The sequence below is a fragment of the Phodopus roborovskii genome, unplaced genomic scaffold (assembly GCF_943737965.1).
Source record: "Phodopus roborovskii unplaced genomic scaffold, PHOROB, whole genome shotgun sequence".
Lineage (NCBI taxonomy): Eukaryota > Metazoa > Chordata > Mammalia > Rodentia > Cricetidae > Phodopus > Phodopus roborovskii.
The window spans coordinates 11,250,953-11,272,944 of NW_026125059.1; the positions used below are offsets into that span (position 1 = coordinate 11,250,953).

At 46.3% G+C, this 21,992-nt stretch overlaps 1 protein-coding gene across 1 annotated transcript in view; it reads left to right on the forward strand.

The window, feature by feature from the left end:
* The first annotated feature begins 3,869 nt into the window (after positions 1-3,869).
* Positions 3,870-21,992, forward strand: part of B4galt5 (beta-1,4-galactosyltransferase 5) — a 53,139-nt gene continuing 35,016 nt past the window's right edge. The window contains exon 1 of the mRNA XM_051186020.1: positions 3,870-4,146. Within this exon, the coding sequence (XP_051041977.1) occupies positions 4,032-4,146 (115 nt within the window). The 5' untranslated portion in view covers positions 3,870-4,031. The remainder of the gene's footprint in view (positions 4,147-21,992) is intronic.

Below are 21,992 nucleotides of genomic sequence, written 5' to 3' on the forward strand. Positions count from 1 at the left end.
TGAAAAACAAAAACAAAAACCAAAAAACCTCCTGGGCCCAAGGTATGGCTGAGGGGATAAAGGTACCTGTTGCCAAGCTTGAGGATTTTGAGTTTGATTCCCCCGGACCTACATGGTGGAAGGGGAGAACCAATCCCACAAGTTCTCTGGCCTACACACATGTACACACACACACACACACACACACACACACACACACACACACACAGAGTAATAAAGTGTTTCAAAATAAGTAGAACCCAGCACTTCAGTTCTGAGACAGTGCCTGGTGGGGAAAGAACGGGGTCTTCATGGATGGGTGGGGGGTTTCCAATCACCGTATAAGTGACATTAAAGGGGGCGAAGGCCTGGGCGCCTGACAAGGTCTGACCAATCAGCCCGCTCTGCTCCATTAGTTAGTGATTGGTTCAGGAAGAGATGTGTGACACTTCAAGAAACAGCTAGGCCTTTGGGCCTTGGGAGACAGCTCAGCAGTTAAGGGCACATGCTGCCCTTCCAGAAGACCCAGGTTCAGTTCCCAGCATCCCACACGGTGGCTCACAGCTGCCTGTAATTCTAGTTCCCAGAGGATTCAACACCCTCTCCTGACCTCCATGGACACTGTACACATGTGTAGACATACATGCAGGCAAAACACGTATACACATAAAATAATTTTTTTAAATATTTGAAGTTTCATTTACTTTTATTGTGTGTGTGCACATGTGCCACGACAAGACAGTGCAGATCTGGGGACAACTTGCAGGAATCAATTCTCTCCACCCACCATGTAGGACCCGAGTATCCTTACCAGTTGAGGGCCCAAGGATCAGAAGTTCAAGGTCACCCTCTACTACAAAGAGACTTTCAGGCCAGCCTGGGCTACATGAGATCATGTCAGCAGTTCTCCCTCTACACTTAAACAAAATAAGGGTGTTTGTTTGTATTTGTGTGTGCTTTTATGGCATGTGTATGTATGTGTGTGTGTGTGTGTGTGTGTATGTGTGTATCCATGTATGTGTGTGTTCAATCCTGCGTGTGTGGTGGTGGTGGGGTTCTGGGCACACTGAGCTAGCTGGCTTGTGAGCTTCTGAGGATTCTTTGGTCTTCACCTCCCATCTTCCCACAAGAACACTGGCATCATAGACAGGCACTTGGGCTATGCATCCAGCTTTTATGTGGGTCCGCTTGTACTGAAGCCCTGCTACCCTTCTTAACCTTGTTGTTCATTTTTGAGAGTCTTGCTCTGTTATGGCTGGTCGGTCTTGAACTTGTGGCAATCCCCTCGCCTCTGGACTGCCTGTAACTCTAGTTCCAGAAGGATCTGATTTCTGATTTCTTCTTCTGGCCTCAGCAGGTGCCTGTGCTCGAGAGTACATATCACACCACCCCCCCCCCCACATACACATAATTAGAATGAAACAAATCTTTTAAAAAAGGAATGAAGAAGCAGGCTTCTGTATAGCCTAACCCTGATCAGTTAGGATAGACTGTTAGGCTGTGCTGAGGTCAACAAGAGCCCTGGACCATTTCTGAAGTGCTGGGATTACAGGCTGGTGCCACCCTGAGGCTTTGCTGGCTCTCAAAACAACAGGCTTAAGTGCTAACTTTCCTTTTCACTTTGAGTTTCATTTCCATTGAAAGGGGATGGTTGACCACAGGGAACCTCCCAGCCAACTAGACTCAGCTTACATGGGCTTCTGGTTGGAGAAAACTCCAGGACCTGCATGCCCTTAAACGCTTTGGTTTTCTTTGCCTTCAGAGTTTGAAATGAGATAGACCCGCCCAGAGATGCTATCTCACTTTAGCTGTTTATGCATTGTGCAATGGCCTTCTCTCTGGGTAGGCATCTGGAACTTTCAGAATAGCTGAGGGACGAGCAGGGCACCTTGCTACTTGTGATTTTTTTTTTTTTTTCTTTGACACAGGGTCTCACATAGCCAATGCTGCCCTTGGATTTACTGTTAAGACTAGGAATGGTTCAAATTGCTTAAGAACCTAGTACAGGCTAGACACTTTACAGAGACCCTGCCCTGAATCCTCATGGCAGAATATCATTCATCAAGAAGGAATGGGGGAGCCTCTGATTTACAGATAGAGAAACAGAGGTCAGAGGCCAGGCAACTTGTCAGAATGAAGAAGTGAAAGAAAGGAAGAGGCCAGATTAGATGTCTCAAGGGTCCTGTTGAGCCATGGCTATGGCCTTTTCCAGGACAAGATGCTTTATCCAGAAAAACCCATCCTACCCCTTCCAAACCCACTTTGACCTTGTATGTGTATTGCATTTTAAAATTTTGTAACATTTAATTTACTTATTCTGTGTGTCCATGTACACAAGTGCAGAGGTAAGCCCAATGAGTCACCATGACTGGTTCCTCTCTGAGGGTTCTGAGGCATCCTGCCTGAGCCCACCTATTTCATGTGGAGCCTGCTCTGTGCTCTGGGACTTCAAGAACTAGCCATCTGGTCCTAGCAGGTGCCTTGCATACATCTGCTGCTCTTATGGGTACCCAGCTCTGAGCTAGGTGTACAGACACAGCAGAAACAAAATCCCTGTCCTTGTGGGGCTCTGATCTGGGAAACCAAAAGGAATACATAAATGAAAGCATGGCTTTAGAGATGATGGGAAAGCCAGGGCTCAGAACACACATGACAGTGCAGAATGAGAAGTAGGGGTTAGTGGTCAAGGGCCTGCTGAGGTGACAGGCCACTTTTGATTTGAGCACTTACTGCAGAACTTGGATGACTTGCTTCTCTTTTTTCAGAAACTTCTGTTTTCTCATGTGCACAATAGGGACAAAAAAAAAAAAAAAAAAAAAAAAAAAAAAACCAAAAAACAAAAACTACCTCAGGATTTAGAGTGGGTTAACCGTCAAGAAGCTCTGTCTCCCAGAGTCTTTACACCGACAGTTGTCACCATTGTTCTGTCCTGTAGGATGTGACCTTGTTTGGATCTTCCCTTCCTTCCCAGCATTATATCCATGCTGTCCTTGGTGGGGTTTCTTTTTTCATTTTACAGCTGACACTCTTTTGCGTTCATGCTACCTACGGAAGAGGAGCCTTTATCGACTAGTGCAGACTGCATCCCATCCAAAGCATTCTCATATTCTATTGTTTTCATTATAGATTTCTTTTTTCTTTTCTCCACATGAATGCAGGTTCCTAGAAGACAGATTTTTATCTTTTTTTTTTTGCCCGTGGAGCATCCCCAGCCTCATAACTGGTACTTTATCATAAATGGTGACTGAAATGAATGGATGCACGAGGGCGAACACCAGTGTCTGTCCACCTCGCCTCGGCTCTCGCGCTGGGTGCATACTCCCGGAACCATCTCGTACTAGTACTGGCGAGACGCTTCCTGCCAGCATGGGCGGCGGCCGCGCGAGGGTCTAGCGCTAGAATGCAAGCGTGCGTCCTCCTGCCTGCCCCGCCCCCACACTCAGGCCCCGCCCCACAATGCGCTCCCAGCCTGTCGGCCCCACCTAGCCCCGCCCCATTACCTCAGGCCACGCCCTTCCCTCCTCCCCGTCAGGCCTCAGGCCCAGTCTCCGCCGAAATGCTTCTTAGGCTCGCGGCTTCGCTCTTATTCCTCAGACCCCGCCCTCATCGCCCCACTCGGTCAGGCCTCGAGCCGGGTCCCTGCCGGTGTGCTCCTCAGGCTCGCGGCGGCAGCCTTAGCATCAGGCCCCGCCCAAGTCCCGCCCCCAGCGTAGGCCCCGCCCTCCTGCGGTCCCAGCCAGGCTTGCCTCAGGCCTGGTTCCCCCAGCTGCTCCTCAGGCTGTGGGCCTTGCCCCGCCCTTCCCCGGCATCAGACCCCGCCTCTCCGCCCGCCCCTCCCGCCCCGCCCCGCCCCCCCGCCCCGCCCCCGCCGCTGCGCTCCCCTGGCCGCCGGCCCCCTCCCGCCTCATGTGGCCCGGCCCGCGGCGGCCGGCGGCTGAAAGCGGCGAGGCGGCGGCGCGCGAAGCCCGGAAGGCGGTGACCGAGGCCCAGGCGGCAGACCGGAGCGGCGGGAGCGGGGCCCGGGCCGGCTCTCGAGCGGCCGCCGGCTCAGCATGCGCGCCCGCCGGGGTCTGCTGCGGCTGCCGCGCCGCTCGCTGCTCGCCGCGCTCTTCTTTTTCTCGCTGTCGTCTTCGCTGCTCTACTTCGTCTATGTGGCGCCCGGAATAGGTAGGAAGGCGACCCCGCGGCCACCCCACGCCCCTTCCCGCCGCGGCCCGCGCCGCCGCCCCGGCCGGCCCCGCGCTCCGTGACTCGCCGTTTCCTGCCGCGCCGCCCCGCAGCTCGCCCGCACGCGCGGCCTCCTCCCTGACGCAGCCGCCCGCGCCCCCCGCGGCCGCGCGTTGCCGCTGCCCAGACCCTGCGGGGCTGCGGGCTGCGCGCCCCTTTCCCCTCCCCCTCCTCCTTCCCCGAGCCCGCTGCTCGCCCGCGGCTCCTCGTAGCGGACTGGACCTGCTCTAGGCACCGATGGGAAGTTCGAATTGGCCCTGGAGGAGGTGCTGTGACAGGGGCCTTGGGGATCCGGTGCCAGGTGGAAGGGAGGGGGCGCTCAGAGAAGAAACGGAATGGGTAGCGATTCTTCTCCAAGGCCCGCCCTTTAGAAGGGGAGACGGCCTGGGGAGAAACCCAGCCCTTCCCGGAATAGAAGGACTCTGACGAGAAGGCAAAGGCAGCGTGAGGGTTAAGGGTAGAGGACACCGAGGTCAGATGTCCTGTATGACCTTGGGCCCTCAGCTTCTCTCCTGTAAAATGGGGGCATCGAATCCCATTCTCATCAGGTTTTAAAGAACGGAGGTCCATAAGTGCCCTTTTAAGCTTTTATCGCCATAGCGGACGCCCAGAGTCTTCGAAATAAATAAATAAAATCTGCTGTTACAGGTAGTTGGGGGACAGAAGGGAAAAGGTCTAAGGAATGCTACTGGTCTACCTTAGTGTGGTCTTGGAGTTCTAGAGAAAACTTCAGCCCATGGTGAAAAATGAGAAGATGCTGTTGGGGGTGGGGCCGATTGCTAGAATTCTGGATGGTCTGAGATGGGTGCCACTGTGGGGAAGTGCCTTTGAGATCGCAGTGGTAAATGCTGCTGTTCCCTGTTGACCTGGCAACTCTGGACTGGCAGAGAAATTTCCAGAGAGAGAGAGAGTGTGGGAGGCTCTCCTCTGGTTATTTTTTTAAAACGTGTTTCACTTGATGGTTAAATGTTGGTGTTTCATGCTGTCAGCCTCATCTGGGAAGATGGAAGAGCCAACACGAGATTGTCATGAGTGACTTGGTGAGCAGCATCCCTCGAGGGATGTGTAATTATTGTGGCTTGTTAGGCTTGCTAAGTAAAAGGACAGGAATTCTGGCTGAACAAGAATAGATAACTAATTAGTGGAATTAATTGAGAAGAGAGCTCATTAGCAAATAGGATATTAGATTCTCATAAAATGGGTGTGAATTGATGGGTTTAAACCTAGAGGCATCTTCCAGCAGGATCCTCTTTTTTGTCATTTGTGTAAGTGACAGGTGTTTCTGGTCTGTGTCTATGTATCCCCTGTATTTCCATGGTGGTCACCCTTTTGATAAGAAAGGATAGAAGCCAGACTCTCCAACAGAAATTAAACTTACTGACTTCAGATTCCTCAATGGTACATTTTAGGTCAGTGGATCCCCAGTGCTACTACCACGCTTAGAATCCCAAATCCTGTGACACTGCAAGAGGGAACACTTGGGATTTCATTAGTAGCTTCTTAGCAGTAAGCGAGAGAGCAGATCTATTGTGGATTAATAGTGTGCTGTAGAGAATAGAGACAGCAGGGCTGGGATGTGGCTGGGTGTTGAGAGTGGCATTTAGCAGTGTACAAGGTCCTGGGTTTGATGCCTAGCACTGTAAACAAGAAGAGGGGATAGGGAGATGGAGTAAAAAGGAGGAATCTTAGGATTCACATAACTACAGTTATATTTAGCTATTTGGCTGTTTTATTTATCTTGCCTTCTATTTTATGTCTTGCATGCATGCACGGCTGTGCACCACACACATGCAGTGGTTATGCAGACCAGAAGAGGGCATGGGATCCCCTGGACCTGGAGTTACAGATGGTTATGAGCCACCATGTTGATGCTAGGAACCAAGCCTGGTTCTCCCCAAGAGCAGCAGGTGGTGTTCTTTGCTGATTCATCTCACCATCACCTTTCATGCCTTCCTGGTCAATGAACTTCAGTTTTCAATGCTCAGCTTTTAACTGTGCTGTGGTAAATCTTTCCCAAAGGTTGAGGCAGTCGTCAGGGTTTCTGTGCCTTCAGATATAAAAATCTTATTTGAGATGGTTATAAAAACAAGATTAAGTTGTGTGTTGTGGCACATGCCTTTAGTCCCAGCGCTTAGGAGGCTGAAGCAAGAGGATCTCAGTGAGTTTGAGGCCAGCCTGGTCTCCATAGTAAGACAACAGTGAGTTCTAGGACAGCCAGAACTACAATAGACCCTGTCTCAAAAAACTTGAGAGAGAGAGAGAGAGAGAGAGAGAGAGAGAGAGAGAGAGAGAGAGAGAGAGCGAGCGCATAGAGGGTTGGAGAGATGGCTTAGTAGTTAAGAATACTGGTTGTTCCAGAGGACCTGAATTCAATTCCCAGCAAATGCATGGCTGCTCACAACCATCTGTGACTCTGATTCTAGGAGATACATCAACCTCTGCCAGTCTTTGAAGATACCAGGTATGCATATGCATGGTACACAGACATATATGTACACAAAACACCCATACACACATACCAAAATTGGTTTTATTTTTTATTTTGAGACAGGGTCTGTTTGTAGGTCAGATTGTCCCAGAATTCACAGAGGTCTCCTTGTCTCTACTTCCGTGCCGTGATTAAAGGTGTGTGCTGTGTGCCACTGTATCAAGCCACATAAAGAACATGAAGTTGAACCATATGAAATTGTATCTTATAGGTTGTATATCGACCATAGTCTAGTCTAATACGTTTCCAAATAGTCACAGGTCCGTTTTTCTGGCATATTGGTAAGTGGCAGAACTGAACTTCCCCCCAGATATCTCTCTCACCCTGCACTCTCCAGTCCTTACTTTTGATTTGATTTGTAATCCTTATGACCATGTGCTCCAGGGCTAAGAGACATCACTACTCCAGAGTATATCACAACTTAGTGAGACCCTATATCCCAAATGAACTAGAAACTGGAGAGATAGCTCAGCAGTTAGAACATTTTCTGCTCTTCCAGAGGACCTGATTTTGACTCGAAACACCCACCTGGGGAGGCTCACAACTCCCTATACCATTCTTTAGGGGCTCTCAAGTCCTCTTCTGGTCTTTTTAGGGACCTTTACACGCACATGTGCATGTACATGCTCACACACACACACATTATAAACCCCAAGACTATAATTCAGCATTAATCTAGCATGTGTCAGACCCTGGGGCTGTAATTCAGCATTAATCTAGCATGTGTGAGACCCTGGCTTCAGTCCCCATTTTGGGGGCTGAGAGTTGAAAAAGAAGAGGAAAATGAAGAGGTATTTGAGATGTGAGCTACCCTTCCTTGAAGCCCTCCCTTCTCCACAGCCGGAGGAATGTTTCTTTCTCATCACTTTTACCTGCAGTGTTGACATAACCTCTTTTCTGGAGAAAACTTTGATCTTATTTATGACCCTCTGACTAGAGGAATTCAGAGTTCAGTACTTCCAGCCTGACCAGGTCCTTTAAAGGAAAATGGCCTTGAGCTGCTGATAGATGCAGGTATAAAGTGCTGATCTGAAGACATCTCAATAACTATGGTCCCTTCATTGGTAAGATGCATGGGGCTGTCGACCTCTGCTAGTCATTACACCAGGAAGCCTTTGAGAGAGGTGCTGCATGCAGTTAAGCTGAGTGTTCTGTTGAAATTTTACTATTTGAAGTTCTGGTTTTCCATTTCAACCAATTTTTCCTCTGCGTCTTTGACAGCTGGAGAAAGGAAGTGGGGAATGGTTTTCCAGTTTTGGTCTGCTTAGTCCCATGGAGAGTTTGATTTGTGGCTAGTGTTTGAAAGACAAGAAAGAACCAGTTGTTCAGATATCCCTCCTGATTTGACCAAATAACTTTGAAGAAGTACAAAGTTGGTTTCCCTCATTTGGTGTGTGTGTGTGTGTGTGTGTGTGTGTGTGTGTGTGTGTGTGTAAGAGAGAGAGAGAGAGAGTGTGTGTATTGAGGGCTCAGTGAGTAAAGTTCATGGCCTGGGTTTGATCCCATGTGCTGGAAGAAGCTCTGAGTTTTATAATCTCTCCATAACATACAGCAAATAAATAAATACATTTAATAAAAATTAGGGGGATTGAGGTAGGACAGGGTTTTATTTACTCCAGCTTAGGTAAACCTTAAGCTTGCGTATCTGGGATTACAGGATATATATATATATATATATATATCCTGTGGGTGGTGGTGGTGCACTCATTTAGTCTCACCACTCAGGAGGCAGAGGCAGGTGGATCTCTGAGCCCAGCCTTGTAGTGGCAGCTTGTTTTGCCAGTGGATTTGGGCTGCCTGTCTACCAAGGGAGTTCCAGAACAGCTAGGACTACATAGAAAAACCCTGTCTCCAAAAACAAAACAAACAAAAAAGTATACCCCAATTAAGCTAATGAATAATTTAGTATATAGAATGCTAGTAGTTTGTTGACAGTCTTAAAAAAAAATACTGGATTCTAAAAAAAAATTATAGAGAAAGTACATTTTTACATAATCAAATAGTTTTTTTTTAAAAAAAAATAAAATTGGAAATGTTTAGATTTCCTTCAGTCTGTTATGGCAGGAAAAGCCTTTTGTTGTTACTGTCTTCAGAATGTTTTCTGAATGTCTCCATCACTTAATACATGGGATTTTTCTGGAGGAATTACTGTGGGGTTATATGGATTATTTTGCTTTAGAAAATTTAACACCACCTCCTGTTAAGGGTCCCCCCACCCCACTCCTTCCCCAACAGATTGTGTTCTGTTGGGACATTTTCTCATGTAGCTTAGGCTGGCCTCAGACTTGCCCTGTGGCTAAGGATAAACTGAACTTCTGATCCCTTTTCTTCCACCTCACAAAGTTCTGGACAGATGTCTTGAATACGGAGCCTTCTTAGGAGGAATATGTATTTGGAGTGCAGGCTAGATTACAGAAGAAACAGTTCCCCTACTTTCGGGGCGTGGACCATGTTTTTTGTCTTTTTCAGAGTTCTTGCTGTCTAAGAAAGAAAGTCTTTCTTAGTGAGCTGGTCTTTGGCAGTGAGAAAGGTGGGTCTGCTGCTCATGCCTGACTGGTCAGGATCATGACAGCCAGGAGGGAAGGGCCTCTCTTGCCATGTATTTCTAGAGTTCTTTGGGAAAGTGACATCCATAGCCACAGTGGCCAAGATGCTACCGACTCATCTGTCTGGTCCCCTTGATTGGGATTTGTGATTGTTAAAAAGGAAGGACATACAACCAGTCAAAGAAAACCAGAGAGGAATGGAGAGCTACTGAGGTTTGTCAGGAACAGCAGTAAAGGTGAGGTTAAGTAGATAAGGGCTAATCAGAAGCCAACAGGTGGGCGTGGACAGAGAGGAGGCCTCCAGTTAGTCAAGAGCTATGGGGAAGACCGTTATTCCTCAGGTCCCAGGACCCACCTTTGACCTTATTTTGTTTTTTATAGACAAAAGGAATTAAGAAAATGTCTCAGTAAGTTGGCATTTGCATGTCTGTCTTGTTCCCAGATGTGGTCAGTTCTGACTTACAGCTTTCATTTCAAAGATGACATATCAGCCAGACTGAGCCATTCACTTGACCAGAGCTAAAAACTATGATGTCCCAGGGGCATACTTGCAAGATCAGTTGCAAGAAACACATAGAAATGGAAGGCAGTATGTCCTGAAGGGCCAAGTCAGTCTGTCCCAGCAGACCTAGGTAGAGAGACTAGGTAGGCAGAGTGGCTTCGTTCATTTAGTTATCAGGTCATTTTGTGGCATCCCTCTTGTGCACTTTCAGATGTGGGGTAGCTTAGAAGTGGGGAGGCCAGAGTATTTCTACCTTTGTGGTCCTTTTAGGAGAAGGTTTTGTGTTTCTATTCTGATGGGGATGGGTACATGTAAGAGAATTTTAAGATCTTGGAATCAACCAGAGAGCCTGGTTAAAAGCTGAATAATACTGTCACTCATCAGTTTGTGAATGGGGATTGTGGTGCTGGAGGATGGGAGGTAGACTTGGAATAGGAGATGAATGGGGCCTGCAGGACCAGCTGTGGGGGACTGAGCCTTAGTTGAGGTGGCAGCATTATCTCTGTTCCAGTCAGTCCTAACTTTGACTTTGTTCTCCCTTTCTCTGCCTGTCCATAGAGGAGACTGCCTCTCTATATGTCTGTCAGAATTAAATTGGAATGTGGATATAAAAGGGCTTGGCATAGAGCTGGGCCCAAAGCCCCTTAAGTTTGTCACTGTTCTTGACTCAGATGGCCACTGCTCTCAAGTGCATTGGGATTGAGCACCATTCACACTTGGATACAGAACTTGCTGGGTCTTCTTCCCTGTGGACTGAAGAAAGTGGACTATAGAACAGAGTCACTTTCTGACCTGATGCTGCATGGACTAGAGTTGCTCTTTTCTGAGGTCCAGTGTCTCACAGATCCTAGACAGGTTCTGTACCCAAGAGCTTCACCTACTCCCAAACTCCTATTCCCTGGGAAAACTCTGCTGCTGCAAGTTTGGGGAAGGGTTTGTGTGTGCTTCCCATGCTTTTCGATTGGCCTGGTATTTAGGCCTTGGAATCTACACGGAAAAGTCTGTTTTGGAAATCACTGTGGCAGAATCTGTCTTGTGTCAGGTGGAAAAGAACTACAAAGGATGGTCTGGGTGTCCCTGGGATGTTATCTATCTTTTCTCATCCTTTGCCCTGGGGTCATCTTTAAATTTTAATGTGTAAAGAGGTGTCTTGCTTTTTTCCAGCCCCTCATCCTGCTTGTCAGCAGCAGACAGGGAGGGCCCTCCAGTTGCAGCAGAGTGGAGTAAGGACAGAATTGCCTTTTGACCCAGGGCTTTTTGTAGGTCGCCTTTGTGTGAGGAGCATTCAAATGGGAGCCTCCCACAATTCAGTTTCCCCAAGCATGGGCGGCACCTTAAATAATTCATAGAGTTGGCCCTTCTCAAATTCCCCACTTTCCCCCTTCCCTTTGTTAGCTCAGGTAGGCAGTTGGGTGCCCTGAGGTATTGTTCTTCTTCTGGTGACACTGACACTGCCTGTGGAAGGAGACTGGATGTTGTTCCCAGGTGCCTTAGTTACCTGCATCAGTTAGGAAAAGCTCTTTGAGGTAGGGAGTGGCCTAATTACAGAGATGAGCTGTGCAGTGGAGTAGCCATGGATGTGGGTGTGGAGTGGTAAGAAATCCAGTGCAGAATTGGGCTGTAAATCTATCTCTGTATGCTAGTGGGCTCAATTCCTTGTTAGTTTTAATAAAAAGTTGAAAACCTTGTAATAAATGTCAGTATGCAGAACTATTTTTTTCACCTTCTAGGTGTTCTGAACACTGTAATTTATAGGCGTTTAAACCTATTGCATAATTCTGTGTCTAGTAAAGTGGGAACTTGAAAAGATGAGAAAAAAGCAAATGTATTTTCCCTTCAGAACTGCTAATTGTGAGGGTTTTTTTTTTGTTTTTGGTTTTTTTTTTTTGTTTGTTTGTTTGTTTTGTTTTTTGAGAAAGCACTATGTAGACCAGGCTGTCCTTGAACTCAGAGATCCACTTTGTATCTGCCTCCTAGTGCTGGGATTAAAGGTATTATCATGCTGAGCCTAGAAGTTATGCTTAGAAAACTTTTTTTTTTTTTTTTTTTTTTTTTACACAATTTCATGTAGCTCAAGTTGGCCTCAGGTTTGTTGTGTTAGGAGAGTATGACCTTAGCCTCCCATCCTTCGGCCTGTTCCTCCCTAGAAGGTATGTGCCACCATGTCTGGCCCAGAGCACTATATCAGTGGGCTACAGCACCCTCTCCCTTTTGTCTGGTTTTTAGATGGGGGTTCTCCCTGTGGTGATCAGGCTGGCCTTGAACTCAAGATCCTCCTGTCTCTACAGGGATTACAGCTGTGAGCCACTGTATCCAGTTCATACAGGAGCTGGTTCTCTTGGGCAGTAAGGACAGAGCCTTTGTGGATCATGAACTAGTCATGGAGCACTGGTGACCCCTCCCTTGGATGGACATAACTCAGGACCTGTGGTCTCTTTCCTGTTTCATCACCTGATATGATGCTCAAAGATGCCCAGCCTCAGTAAAGATGACCTCAGTCTCCATCTGATTACCACCATAAAAGCTATAAAAGACCACTGGGCAGGGCAGCTGGACGGTATGGAGCCCTTCTCACACTTGGGAATTCTTTCTCACATTTCCTTAATAAAACTGCCATTCATTCTGCTCACTCCCCGTGTTTCGGTTTCCTTATTCTTGGATGTGAGACAACAAACTTGGAAGCTGCATTTTAGCTTCCTGAGTTAAGCCTACCAAGAGAAAGACTGCATCTCATGAAAACAGCCACATCAAGCTGAGGTATTCTACTTTTATGCCTTTATACACAAAGCCTAAAGTGTTCGTGCTCAGTTTATATTTGGATCAGTGGACCATTTGTGATGGTCAGAAAATAGTATTTTCCTATGTAACACTGCTGCTGTATTTGTGTTAGTTAAATCTTTATTGTCATTCAGAAGAATGACAGAATTGTTGATTTTTAGAGAGACTGACTTATTCAATTGCAATTCTGGGGGTCTCTGATTTTGCACATAGGTAGGGTTCTACCATCCCTTTATAAAAATCCATAGCCCTTGGAATATTCTGAAATAAAGTATTTGGATGAAGAACTTTTTTAAAGGTTTATTTGTATGCATGTATGTATGTTGTGTAAGAGAGAGTGCCCAGAGAGGTCAGGTCAGGCATGTCTGAGTCACCTGGTGTAGGTGCTGGGAACCCAACTCTAGTCCTCTGATAGAGCAATGCCTGCTCTTGACCACCGAGCCAGCTCCTCAGTTCCTGGATCAGGACCTTAGAGGAGTTCTACACCTTTTTTTACTTGACTTACTAAAGATTTCTGTCTGACAAAGTTGAACCAGACAGACCAGAAATAACATACTAACCCCATCCTCCACCACATCCACGGTTTTACCAGGTTATTGCATAGTAAGTTCAGAGCCAGGCTGGACTGTAAGAAAAGGCATGTGGTATGAGTGAACTGGCATCTCATTCTAGTTTCAGTTTTCATTTCCCTGTTGGGGTTCAGCATCTTCTGTGTTGGTTGACTACCTGTGTAATACTTGGAATAATATTAAATTCTTATCAAGTGTTAAGATTTTTATATATTTATCTTTACTCTGTGGCTTGTCATTGTCATTTTCCCAATAGTGTGTTTTGAGGCACAAAAGATAAAAGCATTTAATTTTATTTTCAATGCTAGACCTCAAGTCTAGGCCTACCTGTGGCTTATACTGATTAATCTTAGCACTCAAGGCTGAGGCAGAATTGCTTCAGTTCCAGACCTGGGTGAAAAAACTGGGCTACAGATTTACGACCCAGTTTCAAAAACAAAACGCAAAAAAAAAAAAAAAAAAGCTATGCTTTTATTGCCCTGTCAGTGCTAACATTTGCCATTGCCATGGCTAATGGGTTTTGAAGGGGCTGGCGTGAAGGTTTCTTTCCCATGAGCTACATGTACTTTTTTTTTTTTTTTTTTTTTTTTTGGAGACACAGTTTCTCTTTGTTCTGGAACTCTATAGACCAGGCCTGCCTCTGCCTCCCAAATGCTGGGATTAAAGGCATGCACCACCACTGCTTGACATATTCTTAGCTGTTTTAAGTCATGATTTTATGAAGCCCAGACTTGCCTCAAACTGGTAGCAGACCTTCTGCCTCAGTCTGTCTTACTGCTGGGATTGCAGGCCTGCTCTCTGTGATGGTTGATTTCAGATTGTTTTTAAAAGGTTCATCTGTTTGCTAAACTTGAAATATTCCATCCAGTGCTTTAAGTGTTGGAAGCATCCTGTGACCGATTCTGATGAACATTGCCAAGCCATCTTGTCCATGTTTCCTATTTACTGATTATTTTGTTAAGTAGGGCTGAAAAATAACTTAGCATATTAACATTTTTCTGTTTCTAAATGCCGTTCTCTAATAATTCTTGCAAGACAAGACTACTACATTTTTATGTAAGAGATGGTACAGTTTCTGGGTTAAACAGAGTGAGATTTAGAAAATGCAGGTCAATTACCTGTGTCTGCCAATATTTTTCAAACAGCAAATTCTTTAAGCTTGAGCCACCTCTCTAGCCCTAAGATTTATTTATTTATTTATTTTTATTTATGTGTATGTGTGTCTGAGTGTGTGTATGAAGAGATTGGAAGAAATCTGATCCCCTGAAGCTGGAGTTACCAGTGCCCCACATGGGTGCTGGGAACTGAACTCAGGCCCTCTGGAGAAGCAGTGCACACTCTTACCCACTGAGCCATCCTCCAGACCTTGTAAATAAAGAAGGTCATGGCAGCACACCCCTGTAATCCCAGTACTTGGGAGGCACAGGGTTCAAAACCTTCTAGAGCTACATCGTGAGACCATATCAGTATGACACTTAGTAAGTGCTCAGAAAGCATTTGTCTTGCATGGTGAACTGCTTCATGCTTCCCCCCCACCCCTCCCCAGCACCTTTCCAGCGTGGACCAGGTCAGGACTTTTTCATTGCAGCAGCTCTGTGCTGCTGGCCCCAGGCCTCTCATTCAACATCAGGTTCATGGACTTTGATGCTCTTGGTCACTGCAGTATCCCTGGTTCCCAGACTACTAGATACTAAGGAGAGACTTGTTGGTAAGTGTTGGGCAGTGAAGGCAGACAGTTGTGAGGTTCTGAGTGTTCCTTATTGCTGGAGTATGTTGATGCTCTCACTACTAGTAAACCTTCAAAGCAAAGAACTCACTCAGTTAAGAACATTAAGGATTTGTAAAAATGCTGATTATGATCAAAAGTATGAATTATAGCACAGTTTTAGATTCACCATGCCCACTGAAGTCAGATGCTTGCTGACTCTATGAGGGACAGGTCTGTGGGCTGTTAACAAGTGAAGGATTCTCCCCGAGCCCCCAATTTAGGACTCAAGATGGGTTTTAACTATGCTTCCAAATCACAATAAAGCACAGAGTATATACAGTGTGAGAAGGCAGTGGTTTTGTACATCACAAGTGAATGCAGTGTTGCATTGTTTTAACCTTAACATGGAGTCTGTGAGGTAAAATAATCAATAAGCATAAGAAGACAGCGCACACTGACTTGGAGTACAAGCTGATGTGGGCGTTGTTTCCAGGCTTTGTCTTTGGAACTCCAACATGCTGCCTGTCATCCCTCTTGAGTTTAGTCAAGGTTCACTGGGATTCAGGCTGGCCTGGAACTCATGGTAATTCTCCTGCCTCAGCTTGTAGAGTGCTATAATTACAGACGCACCTTACCATGCTCAGCCAAAGTTTGCTTCAAGAGGCAACTTTTGCTTAGATCTGGAGTTGTGAAGAGCCAAGACTTTTATGAACTTGTAGCCCATGTGAGAGACCTGTCCCTTATGGGAGCTACTCTCCCATCCATGCTCTGTATTAATGAACACAAGGTAGGAAGAGCCCCATTCCATTGCAGCAAGACCAGGGCCCACCCAAGGAGATACTTGCAGGGCTGCTGGATCCTGGGCTACCTTATGAGCTAGTGAGAAGTGGGAAGTGGGAGGGAGTCAAAAGTTGGTTTGGCATTTGTTGATTTTGTTTTGCTGTTGATTTGGTGAGTCTGGCTTTTTTTCACTCTGGTTTAAAGTATTAGGGATCTTAAGATTTGTAGGAATTAAAATATTTGGATTTGTTCGAATTTCACTTGGCACTAGAGAAGATTAACTCGAGGTTAAGAGCTACTTTAGGGGTTGGCTTTGGGCTCAAGCTAATTTGTTTCCTTAGTAATGACTTTACTATAGAAAACTTCAAAGTGACAAAGTTAATAGCATAGTGGACCTCCATGATGTGACTAGGGACTTACCATGAAAGAAAGAGGAAGGGCCAGAAGAGCCCCTCCCTGCCCCAACATAAAGCAGAATGCAAGCAGGGGTCTGCTAGTCTGTACCCTGGACTTTTGAAATTTTCAGTGACTGGGTTTTATTCCTTTACATGGCCTGCAGTCTCAGGTGCCATCTGTGAAAAGGGATGGCAGACAGAGGGTAAGCCTGCAGGGACAGCAGAAGGATTGAGAGATTGGATTTGGATGCTTGAAGTGCTATACCAGTTCAGACAAATGTTCCCTTACTGTCCGTGTGCTCTAGCTACCATGTTCAAAAGGAAGAGAGCTGAATAGGTGAGCAGGAAGCTTCCTGCCTGTAGATTATAGTTTATAGTGAATGGACCACACAGGGCTTGAAGCTCTTGGTCTCAGTGAAATTCCTGCCACTCCCAGCCTTCATTTGGACCCTTGCAATTCTGAACTTCTGCAAGGGCCATGCCTTCCTAGGCTATGTAAACCTGGAGGGTGAAGGGGCCTGTGCCCCGGAGGCTCTGCTTTCTAGTACAGCACCTGTGTGATGGCATGCCCTTGGCCTTTCCTCTGAGAAGCTGCTGCTAATTTCTTCTGTGCTTAATTTACATCAGCCTTGGGCAGAGCCAAGTCTGTACTTGCAGGGGAGAAGGCCTGCAGAAGCACCTGCTGGCCTGGCTCTGGTTCTTGTGGTTTGTGTTCAAGATCATTGCCCAACAGCCACCAGTTAAACACCACAGATCTAATTTTAGTGTTATTAGCTCTGTTAACTTATTTGTGCTGATTAAAACAGTAAAGCAGATGGCATAGTCAGAGCTGATGCTCCAGGTGTGCATGTTGGAGAACAGACTCTTCATTGAGTTGTGCTGCTTGCCAGTAGACTGTTGATTTGAGCTGTGCCACTAGACACAGACCATTCTGGAGTTTTGATTAAGTTTTAGCACATTGCCATTCTTATTCTGTTGGAATAATATTTTTAAACCAACTTTAAGAGTGGTAAAGAGAAATGACACTAATTTACTCATACCCATCTCTCTTAATTTCCTTGTTTTTTTTTTTTTTTTTTCCTATGAACACAGGTACTTGAGAAGGCTGACGGGAAGAATGGCAGTAATTGAGTCAGTGCTGGACTTCTATAGAATACTTTTAAAGCTCTCTTTTCTTTCTCTTTCTCTTTCCTTTTTATTTTGAGGTGGTCTTATATAGCCAAGGTTTGAGCTCTGGATCTCCAGTCTCTGCCCTCCAAATGGCCCCTTTACTGTAATGCTTTCTGGGATAATTGATTCTCTGTTGTAACTATAAATACAGTGTCCGGATATAAGATCATTCCTGGTAAGGGATTTTTGATATGGAAACCATAAAGAAGGTATGTTGTCTTTATTGGTATATAAAATACTTGTCCCTTTGGTTTCAAATCTACTTAATTTTATTCCTGAGTACTATTGAAAAAGTTAAGCAGACTGTCACATTCCACTGAATTGTGTGATACTCTGAGGTTAATTCAATGTGCAAGTTGTAACAGTTTATCTCCTTCTTTGGTTGGTTCAACAACCAACCGGTGGGCCCAGTGATTTGTGTGATTTGGACATTGGAGCAGGGCCCTTTTAGGGATTAGGAAGCTGTTTGGAGATGAGTCATGCTGTTTGGTTTCTGTTGCTTTGAGCTGGAACCAAAAGGCCAGTGCTCTATGCTGCCTGCGTTTCCTTTTTCTAGTCCTACACTGCTGTGGGCATGGTGGCCTGACTTGTTCCTGGTTCTGTGGCTGCAGGAGTAAAGTTCAGTTAGGGTAGACTTTCGAGGGTGGTGGCTTTCCTATTCTTTTAGTCACTCAGGATATCCCCACGCTTCTCGGTTGTTGGAGATGACTGGCTTGAGGTTAGATGAGATGCTTTCTTTTCCCATCCCTTTTAAGAATATCTGTGTGTAGGGATAATCCCAGCTAAGATTCCTAGCAATAGTGGAGAGGGTGCCTGAACTGGCCTTGCCTGTAAGTAGATTGATGACCACCCTAATTGTCATCATAGCACCTTCATCCCAGTAACTGATGGAAACAGATGCAGAGATCCACAGCCAAGCACTGGGCAGAGCTCCGGGAGTTAAGTTGAAAAAAGGGAGAAGGGATTATATGAGCAAGATGGATCAAGATCATGGTGGGGAAACCTATAGAGACAGCTGACCCAAGCTTGTGGGAAATCACAGACTCTAGACCAATAGCTAGGGAGCCTGCTTGGGTCTGACTCAGACCCTGTGCATATGGGTGACAGTTGTATAGCTTTTTCTGTTTGTGGGGCTCCTAGCAATGGGACCAGGATCTGTCCCTGGTGCATGAGATGGCTTTTTGACACCTATTCCCTATGGTGGGGAGCTTCGCTCAGCCTTGATGCAGAGGGGGGAGCTTGGTCTGCTTCAAGTTGATACACCATGCTTTGTTGACTCCTATGGGAGGTCTCCCCCTTTAGAAGAGTGGATGGGGGGGTAGAAAGGAGGTAAGGGAGGGAACAGGAGGAGAGGAGGGAGGAATAGCTGTGGTTGGTATGTAAAATAAATAAAAAAATAAAAATAAAGAGGCAGGTGATAGTGTTGCATACCTTTAATCCCAGCACTTGGAAGGCAGAGACAGGTGGATCTCAGTGAGTTCCAGGACAGCCAGGACTATTACACAGAGAAACCCTGTCTCGAAAAACAAAACAACAACAAAAAACCCAAACAAGTTAGTAGGAACCTGAACTGACAGCTACTACTCAGATCTTAAGGTATTGGGGAGAGTTCTCCGGCTCAAACCCAATGTTTCATTTTAGGCAAATGCTCTACCACTGACATGTACCCCCAGACCACTCTATTAAAGTTTAACAGTTACCTCAACAATGTCCCTTTGCTCTCACAGGATCTAGGTCACAGTCATTGTGTTTACTTGTCCTGTTTCTTTGGCCACCTGGAAAAGTTCCTCAGTTCTCAATTTTCATGAGTGGGTTGATCTCTGGTGACAGTCCAATTGCTCCATACAGGTCTTTCACACTGAGTTTGTGTGATGTTCTTCATACTTAGATTCGATCTGTGTCTTTGGCAGGGAGATTCCATGTGTGATGGCCTGTCTTAGGCATCCTGTGTGGTGACATAGAACCCTGGTCCACCTCTTTGTTAAGAGGTTCACGTGGTCACAGCCTGCCCTGTGATCCTTTCCCTGTTTCACTTTAGTCAAGACTCCGTCCTCTCAGTGTATTTACCTTTCTACCAGTGTGGACTTAGGGTTCTATCTTATGTCTATCTGTCTATTCATCCAGTGTGAAGCAGATGAACCCAGAGCCCTGTGCTGCCCCAGCCCTCATTTTTATTTTATTTTATTTTTTTTTCCCCGTGTGGCTTTGGAGCTTGTCCTGGAACTAGCTCTTGTAGACCAGGCTGGTCTTGAACTCACAAAAAATCTGCCTGCCTCTGCTTCCTGAGTGCTGGGATTAAAGGTGTGTGCTACCACCGCCTGACAATTTTTATTTTTTATATGACATTGACTCATTTATTGTGTGTGGGCTTGCATGTGGAGGTTAGAAGACAGCTTGTGAGAGTCAGGTTTTCCTACCACGTGACTCTCAGGGATCAGGCTTGAGCTGCTGAGCCATCTTGGTGAGTGTAATGTGCATTTGTGCGAGTGTGTGTGTATATGTATTAATCTTAATCTGATATTTAGTTATTTGCATGCTCCATTGTGTTGATTGGGCTAATGGCACCCCTTTTAACTTGACTTCCATCTGTCCCTGCCCTTTCTGAACACTTTTCTTTCTGTGTGCAAGGTGTTCCACACACATTTTGTGTTTCCCTGCCCCAGATGGGCACCGGCTATTTCTCCCCAGAACTGATTCTTCCTAGTAGGGAGTGGATTTGGGGAAAGAATCTCTTGTTGCTGGTGCACATTGTGCTGGGGGAGCTGGGTCCTAGGCCTTTTCAGTGTACAGATTAGGATGTAAGTAACCATGACACATGCACATTGCCCTATCTCCCATTCACACTAGCACCCCTGGTTTTTACTGTAGCACTCAGGGTTCATTCTAGGTTTCTTTCTCCCTTTTTGTAGCTCACTTGTCTGCCAGTGAGCAGCCTAGACAATAACTCCCTCTTCCCTGACACTATTGGGGTCACTCTCTTGAGTGTGTCCTTGCTGTTATACCCTGGTCCCTCTTTGGACATCCTGCCCCCAAACATACGTGTCCCTGCTGGTCTTTCTTCACCCTGTTCATGCTCTAGCACCCCCAGGAAGCTGGCCACCTAGGCTGCTCTTTTCACCTGTCTAAAATTCATTTCTCCTCTTCTCAGTATGGAGGCACATGCCAAGTGGGCCCCTCTCTCTCTCCCTCTCCCTCATCTCTCTCTCCCCTTCTCTCTCTGCCTTTCTCCCCCCCCCTCTCTCTCACACACACACATACAAACACACAGTTTTTCGAGACAGGGTTTCTTTGTGTAACAGCCGTGGCTGTCTTGAAACTCACACTGTAGACCAAGTTGTTAGAGGTTCACCTGTCTTTGCCTCTAGAGTGCTTTTTTCCACCTCTTCTGTTTTGCTTTTTGTGACCAATTCATACAGGTTGGCTCTGTAGCTCAAGCTGGCCTCAAACTCAATGCATTCTATCTGCCTCTACCTCTCAGCAGCTGGGATTACAGGTGTGTGTCACCATAACTAGTCTTGCTTGAAACTGGCATTCTGTTTTGGTGACAGGGCCTCTCTATTTTCCGAGGATGTCTCGAATGCTCCTTTTGCCTCAGCCTTCTTTGAGTGTGAGTGTGAGTATTAGAGAGGCACATGTCACGGTGACCATACTTGAGATTGTTGTAGTCTCTTTTCTGTGTCTCTCCCTGTCCTGGATGTGTTTTTTTGTTGGTTCCTGTGGAGTGCACACTTTTAGTTACCCGGGGTAACAGAGTAAACAAACCATTTAGCCCATGTCATTTCATTGACTCTCCTGTGGTGTGAGAAGCCATCTTGTTTGTCCTTAGGCTGCATTGTGGTCTCTCTGTTCCCTTGTTAGTCTCCCTCCAAGTGCCTGCTTGGTAAGGGCCTTCCCTGAATGCTTGCATCTGTCAGCCTGGGAGATACAGGTGCCTCCAACCTAGTAGCCCAGGCTCCCAGAGGTTAGAGAATTTTCCTGTCAGAGTCACCTGATTTCCTTTGAGTAGAATTGCCACAGACCCCCCCCATAGGTTGCCCCCCCAGTCTCCATTGATGAGGCTGAATTGGATGTTACCCCGGTGTAGTCCTTTCGTCACTGGGTTTGAGCCTTTTGATTTAGAAAGTTATAGCTGGAAAAACAAAAGCGGATGCTGCAGTGTGTGTGGGCTCCGGCACTGGCTTGTTGTGCCCTCTAATAAAGTCCTAGATGCATGGGCCCATCCAGGCCCACTTCCTGTGCAGAGAAAGGGGCTTTGAACGGAGGAATAGGACTTCCTAACTTCTCTGGAAGTGGTTGAAATTGAGTCTTCCAGCACACTTCCCTGGCTTGCTCTTTGAGAGCTCTGATAGCTGCTGGGCCCACTCGGCATCTCCAGCTCCATTCTGTCACTGCCCTATAACCACCATGTGGTTGTGAGGTATTTTTCAGGATAAGGATTGATTACTTTTGTGCCCTCATTCCCTTCAGGAATTCCCCTTTTGGCAGACCATGGGGATGTGGTTGTCTAGGGTTGGGCTCCTTGTATGTAGTAGTGTCTTCATGCAAACTGCCACCCACACTGCCTCACCCTGGCCCTGCTACCTTCTAACTGTAAGTGCCTACCTCGTGCCACAGGTGCTTAGGCATGGCACCACCAGCAGCCACCCAGACATTTGCTATGTGTGTGCTGGGCCTGGCAAACACTAGGCAGCTTCCCTCAGAACTATACCCCAAGTCAGGCTCTTTTCTTCCTTTTCTTCTTTTTCTTTTTCTCCCTCCCTCCCTCCCTCCCTCTTTCTTCTTTCTTTCTTTCTTTCTTTCTTTCTTTCTTTCTTTCTTTCTTTCTTTCTTTCTTTCTTTTTCTTTTTTGA